We start from the raw sequence: 7,687 nt of genomic DNA on the forward strand, positions 1-7,687 counted from the left end.
TTTAATAATTTCTATATAAATTGATTGTATGTATTATTTAAAAATATTATAAATTAATTTATAGTTTTGAATAAATAATTATGGGCTGATCGTAAAATAATTTAATATATTTTATTAGATACACACGATGCAGGGGTAAAAAACAAATTGTAATAATATCTAAGGACTAAAACAAAATATTTTTTGCATAATATATCAAATTGGGCGTACGTTAGCAAGACCCACAAATGACAAAACAAATGATGTTCTTCCACTACCAAAATGAAGTGGCCATAGTTCACTGGTTATTATTTATTTTAACTTATTTATGTGAAAAAAGTGGAGAAAGTTGCAGAGTTTCCTTTGAAGTGGAGCTTCAATGGCGAATCACCCAAGGACCCGCAAAAGAGTCCATGCTACAATCCCCCGCCGTTCACCCAATGGCAGTGCCTTCCAGAAGTGGTAATATATACCTAAAACTATTGCTTTGCCATTATTTTTGAAGGATGATAATTGATACATGATCATTAGATTTTTTCTATCCTTCATTGCTTTCTTTTTTATTGGTGATTTTGTGGATTGGGTTTTTAATATTATTACGTATTTATGAATGTTGAAGTGATATTTGTGGTGACATGGTGGCGATTGCTTTGGCTGATATGCACGAATGTGGGCCTAAAAAGAAAGAGTTGAAGAAGTTTAAGGGCATTTCTGGAACTCAAAATGCTGTCAAACCAATGGCTTGTTTGCAACCCCGATCGGCTTTTATTATTTTCTGGTAAAATTTGTCAATTTTGATTCCACATTTTACTTGTGATTCTTCTATATTTGTCCATTTGTTTATATATTTTTTTAAAGTTGTTTAGTTTTGGTATATTTGATAAATCCTAACAAGGGAAGAGGGGATTGGAACCTTACCATGCATTTACACTATTTACTGGTGAAGAGTCGAACCGTCGATAAGTTCGGTATTGTCTCTGATCGGGGTTTGCCCTACAAGTGGTAGCATTCTCTCCTATAAGTGACCTATATGCCATAGGTCATAAGATTGAGTCAAACTATGCACAAACTCTTTAGTATGCACCAAGGATCTAGACAAAGTCGGGAGACAACTTCGACTGGGGACAATACTAGACTTGTTGAGGGTTTGACCCCATAACATATATAGTATAGATTTTACTGGGTCTTGCTTATATCTGCTTCGTAGTTGTATTTATAGCATTCACTGGATATTTTGTCAAATTTAGATACTTTTTGTTTGCTTATCTATTATTCTTTTGATAGAAGGCACAACTTTTGTTTATTTGTACGTCCATATAATTTGTTACATTCAACCTGTGAACCATATTTGAACTTCATATTGTCAACCAAGCCACTTGTTCAATGGCGAATTACTTTTGTTGATTTGTTCTTGGTTGACATTAAGTTTGAGGTTCGAATCTAGAAAACCCAATCTCGCTCCCCTTATTATATATATGTATATATATGTATTTGAACTTCATGTTTGTTGGTGAGAAAATGGTACAAAGTAAACTGAATTATGCTTTTTGTTTGGTTTGTTTCCTAGGGAAAGCTTTATGGAAGCCAACAAGAACGGAAATTTGGTTGATGTTGATCGGAAGGCGTTCGAAACTTGGAAAAACATGAGCGAGGAGGTATCGGTCACTCACTCCTCCCAATTTTCCGTAACTTTTCATTGGAAGTTTTCTGTTGTAATTTTGTATTGAGTATTGTCCCGAGTATTTTCTTTAATAGGAGAGGAAACCATATGTTACTCAAGCTGGAAAGTTGAACTCAGCCTACATGAAGGATATGACTGAAGCAGAGAAAAATATTATAAAGGTAACTGGGATTCAGAGTTTATGAATGTTAATTTCGTACAATTTAAAGTTTCTAGAGCGACCTAAATATGTTGTTGGTGAAATTGTTTGTTGTGCTTTCATAGCAATGTTGATACATTCTGAATATTTGATCATAGAACTTGTTCTGTAGATTCTTAATTCAGAACTATGAATAGGGTCATACTAAGGCATACTAAAGATGCATGATTTTGAACTCATAATCCTCTCATCTTAACATAATCTATGTTGCCACTTGGTTTTCCCCCTATCGTTGTCAATTATTGTCATCACAATTGCTTCTCAATGTTTTTTTAGTAAGAATTAGTATATTTTCCTCATTTTGTCCACAAAAGTAAGAATGATACATGATAGCTGTGATTTATCTGATAATTAGCTTCTCTGAATCTTTCACCCTAATTGATTGTCAAAATTTTGCTGTTCTTGTGCTTATTTGCTCCTCTTTTTGAACTTGAAAGTTAGCTGTTCTATTGTTCAAACATCAAAATGGAACAAAGTTTTGCATCATATTTTCAGTTATTAATGAGTTCTTTTCTTAGGTGGATGATGAGGCTGATTCAGCAACGGTTGGGAAATTTGATCAGGTTTGTATATATGTTTGGGGGACACAAAACATAGCAAATATAGATAAATTTACGTATCGCATATCTAATTGCGCTTAAGCTAAGTCATTTCCACCAATGACGCCTTGGCTGTATTGGCAAAGTTTAGGCCTGAAACCTTTGAGCACTCAAGTTCGAGTTCACTATATGTAATTCATGTAAGGATTCCCCCCCAGATTTATTCTGTTCAGTTAGTTAGAATTAGTTGTTGAGTTAGTATGGTAATTAGTTAGTCAGAGAGTTGAGTTAGCCGTGAGTTAGTTATTCAGTTCAGAGAATGTAATGATTGATTTTATTAGTTTGTCCAATGGTTGGTAAATTTGATCAGGTTTGTATATATATTTGGGGCACAAAAAAGCATAGCAAATATGGATAAATTTACATTTGGCATATCTAATCGTGTTTGAATTAAGGCATAGTCGCCAATGAGGCCTTGGTTGTGTTGGTAATATAGAGGCCCTGAAACCTTTGAGCACTCAAGTTTGAGTTTCACTGTGTAAAACATGTGTGGGTTCTCCCCCAGATTTAGTTTGTTTAGTTAATTAGAGTTGAGTTAGCTTCAGTGAATGTAATGAATGATTATGTTAGTTCCCCCCTCTTCTGCCACCTCTTATTCGTTGAATTTACAGTTCTATGAAGATTATGGGTACTATGAGACATCTGATGATGATGATGAACGATACCACTTTGGAGGATTCAAGAGCTTAAACACAACTGAATGGTAATCGAAGTCTTCCCCACTTTTCAGTTCGATTACCTAACTTAACCGCAATCATATATTGTACACAACACCGATAAGTTATGACTTTCATGAAGCAGGGAAACTGCCATCGAGGGCGGAACTTGAAGATGTTCTGGTTTTTGTTTTATGTCAATGGGACCTTATCCAACTGGCAATGGTGGGAAAAAAAAAGTTGGCCATTTTGATCCATTTGTAAAGGCAAGTCATTTGGCTATTGTAAAGTAGTTATAGGGGTTTTAGCCTTCGAAGCAGATTGGTATTTATTTTGTTACTTGGCAGTGGCAATGGCAATGGCAGTGGGGTTTTCACAGGTGAGTGGCAAGGGCTATATATCCGTGGAATTTAGAATAGAAGTGTGAATTTAAAAATAAAATTCAACAAATACTTCTGCTTGAAACAACTAATAATAGTAAATATGTAATATGTATGAAATTAAAATAAAATAAATTAGTTTAAATTGTGAATAAAAAGAAATTTAAATAGGTAAATACATTTGATTAAGAATATTTATGTTCTATTTAAAATTTGGGTTTTTAATACTTACTCTGAACGAATTGGTGTCGAGTTATCTCATAACATCAACTTAGTCGCACAGTAAACAATTTTATAGATACATAGAGAACAATGCAGGGTAATAGACAAATTTTATGTAAAAAAATCATATAAATAACAATGAGGCTTGAGTTAAAATTGTAAAGCTAAATATTTAAGATGATTGATGCCTTGTGCAAATAACACCATTTGCATATTTTTATTTTAAGTTTAATTTTTTTATATAAATTTTATATAAATGTATGATAATATAAAAATACCCAATAATAATACTTATTAATTGTTTAAAATTTTAATTTTTTAGTTTTTTTTATTGAATTGGTGTTGAGTTGACTCGTTATACTAATTCAGTCACACACTTAAAAAATAATTTGAATGTATAGAATATGATGCGAGTGATATACCTATTTTATATAAAAATTTCATATAAAATAACAATAAAGCTTTAGTTAAAATTAATGGTAAAGTTAGGTAAATGTTTAAATAGCATCATTTGCTTATTTTCCAAGTTTAAGTTGTTGTTTATAACTTTTATAAAAATGTGTGAAAATACAAAAACACCCTATGATAATATTTATTATTGTTTAAATTTGAGTTTTTAGTATTTTTATTAATTGAATTGCGAGTTAACTCGTGATATAAATTCAATTACACATTTAAATAAATATTTAAATACATAGAATACCAGATGGGTGAGGGTGATAAACAAATATTATGTAAAAATATTCATATAAAATAAAAACGAGATTTTGGTTAAAATGATAAATTTAATTTATTAAATATTTAAAATGATAATTTTATACACAGAATACTTTCCATTTGCATATTTTTCATAAGTTTAATTTTTTAAAATAAATTTTATATAAAGGTATGAAATGCAAAAACACCCTATAATAGTATTTATTAAGAGTTTAGATTTTGTTTTTTTAGTATTTTCTCTAATCGAGTTGGTGTCGAATTAATTTATTATATAACTCAGTCACACAGTTAGATAATAGTGTAGAAGTGCATATACATAGATCACAATGTGGGTGATAAGCAAATTTTATGTAAAAAACTCAAAAAAATAACAATGATATAGTAGAAATGGTAAATTTCAAGATTTAAGATACTTGATGCCTTGCGTTTAAATCCCGTCATTTCCATAATTTCAAAATTTGTCAATTTAACATGTTTATTTTTTATCAATCATATACAACGTTATATGAGGGCTAATAATAAACATATCAAATTGGTAAATTTTGATGGAAATTACTAACAATGTTAATGATTAAACTGAGATTTTTAAATCAAAAAAATAAATAAATTTAATTTTTAACTTTTTAAATATTTGGATTAAATTTTAAATTTTATCATATAACATATTTAAAAAAAATTGATAGACTAATTTAAGTTTTAGACTAAGCAAAATTTTTATTTCCAACTATAATCAATTATATAAATAGCTAGCATATAAGGACAATAATTATTCATGGAATTTAGGGAAAATAATAATTAACATTCTATTAGTATGATTTTAGTTAGCATGCAACAAAAACACTCTCATAATATATGCAAGTTAAGGAAGAAATAAGTATTTCATATAAATTTTATTTTCATATATTTACAGTTCAAATCTCATTATTTTCAACTTAAAAACATTACATTGTTTACACACAACTGAAAAGTAGCAAGCTTTAAGAACAACCACACACTATTCTTTTTTGAAACTGAAACCGCAATTTTCAGGGGCACTCCCAATGAACAATATAGTTGCATTCTGGTTCTGCACATTCAAGAGAAAGATCTTCACAAAGCTCACCACATTCAACACATTTAGGATAGTAATGAATCTTTTTGACAAAAGTGAGAGGGTGTGGATGATCTTCATAGTTGAAGGTGCTCCCGGGTTTGATGAATGGATATTTTCCAAGCACGCAATCTACGTGAGCAGAAGTGTCATGAGTTTCGCAATGGTAAAACCAGTACTTTGGATCCCTTTTTTCCTCACAAATGTCACAATAATGATATTTTGCATAATCATTAATTTTGTCATAAGTGAGTGTAAGAAGATGATCATCGCATTTATGATTAACTGTAGTTGGTAGCGTAACACAGAAACCGCATAAATGAAAATTACAATCCTTACAACTACATGTGTTAAAGATATCTTCCCCACAACCACTACACTGCTTCTCATTACCATGATAGAGAAGAAGAGGGTGTTTATGCCCTGGAATTTTTACAGCATCTTGGAGAGTTAGACCAAAACATCGAAGGCAAACTTCATATCCACATTCATTACATTTATAAGAAAATCCATTGAAAAGGTACCTGCATACTTCACATTTGAACATGCAGTCTGAAGTAAGGATGAAGGGTTTCAATCCAGAAAAAAATTCCGTTCCTGCTCAAGTATGACTCGAACAAAGCTTCATCTTAGGCAATTCAGCACAAGATTTATGAAGAAAGAAATCACACCGCGAGCAATGATAGAACTTAGCGGAGATCAAAAACAAGCACCCATCACAACATTTATTACCATGCTCTCTGATGTTGTCACTTAACATCAAGTAGTGCTTATGCTTGAAATGTTCTATTAGTGTGGCTTCTCCATCATCATTCGTCTCAAGAACCTTAGTGATGGAGTTAACAGGTATATCAAGAGACTTGTCATCTTCATTTTCCTGTGAAACTATGCAATAATAATCCTCTCCTTTCAATGCACAATTCACATGGAATATAACATTGCAATCTGCACAGAAGTAACTACCATACTCTGTATCGACAACTTCATGGCACCACATGCAATTCAAACTTTCAAAATATTCCTTGTGAATGAAATAGGTGTGAAAAACACGATGGTCATGCCACGTGTGTTGGATAATGCGTGGCAATGAAATGCATTTTTTATGGACCATACTACTGCATGTACCACATGTATAGGCAACATGATGTCCTTCAGTGCCACAAGCATCACAAATGAATGAATTTTGTCTAAAAAATAAGGTGAACTGGTGTTGATGACTTTTATCTTCAATGTCCGGAAAAGGTGATGCACATTCAATGTGAACACCAAACTGACAAGGTGAACAAGCATACAAAAGGCCTCTTCTTTGGGTTACTTGGCACATCTTGCAAGAAAGGCGTTCACTATTAAATTGCAGAACAAGAGGATGTTTGCGATGGCACACATGGCTCATTTTGAGAGGAAGCTCAGCACATTTTTTATGCAAATTAAACCCACAATCAAGAGAGAAGTATGTATACATTGCTAATGGTTCCCAACACACAAAGCACTTACCCAGGTTTCCACCATCGTTTTTAGAGGAAAACGATGGATCCTCATGGGCAACATGCTCAAGCTCTTTCAAATTTCTTTCAGCAATATTAAATGTAAACAAAACACATTTAATATGAAAGTCCAAGCCACAAGAGCAATGGTAAATGGATTTCTCACATGTTTCATTACAGAAATCGCAAACGCACCTTGTGCCAGAAGTGTAAGGTGGATTTTGCAGAAGCAAGAGAGGATGGTGGCGATGAAAAGGATGGTTAAGCTCCAAAGGTGCCTCGGCACATGTCTTGTGGAGGTAAAACCCACAGCACTCCACACAGCTAAAACATGGAGCTGAAACCTTCTCCCCACACCTTGAGCAATCAACAACTCCATTGCCATTGCCAATCAACTGCTCCTCATTTAACATCAACAGTGGATGTTGATGCCCATGGTTCTTTAGCTCTTCCATTTCTCCTTCCTCTCTGTCTCTTTCAATGTTGTAGAGAAAAAAAAATGAAATAGAATAAGTAAAAGAAAGCAGAAAATTAGAAGGGAGAGATTCCAAATGTTTATTTGTAGGAGTCTGTTTAAACTTGCTATGGTACTTTGCTTCAATGGTGGGTTGCCTATACCTATATATGTTCTTCTTTATTTATAATTACTATATGAATGGAAAGCAATGGGTTTGAGTGTA

General features: G+C 32.4%; 2 protein-coding genes across 4 annotated transcripts; one reads left to right on the forward strand and one right to left on the reverse strand.

Annotated features, from left to right (window-relative positions):
- The first annotated feature begins 225 nt into the window (after window positions 1-225).
- LOC107940355 (high mobility group B protein 3) lies at window positions 226-3,490 on the forward strand. 2 transcript variants are annotated; one of them, XM_016873783.2, is made up of 7 exons: window positions 226-441; window positions 599-757; window positions 1,547-1,634; window positions 1,735-1,821; window positions 2,378-2,422; window positions 3,070-3,161; window positions 3,257-3,490. In XM_016873783.2, exons 1-7 carry the CDS (start codon window positions 359-361, stop codon window positions 3,285-3,287), a joined length of 585 nt encoding a protein of 194 aa, XP_016729272.1. In that variant the 5' UTR covers window positions 226-358; the 3' UTR covers window positions 3,288-3,490. The 2 variants fall into 2 exon arrangements, with proteins under 2 accessions (XP_016729272.1, XP_016729273.1); XM_016873784.2 differs by having other exon boundaries at window positions 3,260-3,490.
- A 1,807-nt stretch (window positions 3,491-5,297) lies between these two features.
- On the reverse strand, window positions 5,298-7,687 carry LOC107940356 (uncharacterized). 2 transcript variants are annotated; one of them, XM_041084389.1, is made up of 2 exons: window positions 7,203-7,687; window positions 5,298-5,655 (listed from the first exon to the last, which is right to left on the reverse strand). In XM_041084389.1, the coding sequence occupies exons 1-2, from the start codon at window positions 7,460-7,462 to the stop codon at window positions 5,601-5,603; spliced, it is 315 nt and encodes a 104-aa protein (XP_040940323.1). In that variant the 5' UTR covers window positions 7,463-7,687; the 3' UTR covers window positions 5,298-5,600. The 2 variants fall into 2 exon arrangements, with proteins under 2 accessions (XP_040940323.1, XP_040940322.1); XM_041084388.1 differs by having other exon boundaries at window positions 5,307-6,400; window positions 7,203-7,686.

Source organism: Gossypium hirsutum, chromosome A13 (genome assembly GCF_007990345.1).
Source record: "Gossypium hirsutum isolate 1008001.06 chromosome A13, Gossypium_hirsutum_v2.1, whole genome shotgun sequence".
In the NCBI taxonomy this organism is placed as follows: domain Eukaryota; kingdom Viridiplantae; phylum Streptophyta; class Magnoliopsida; order Malvales; family Malvaceae; genus Gossypium; species Gossypium hirsutum.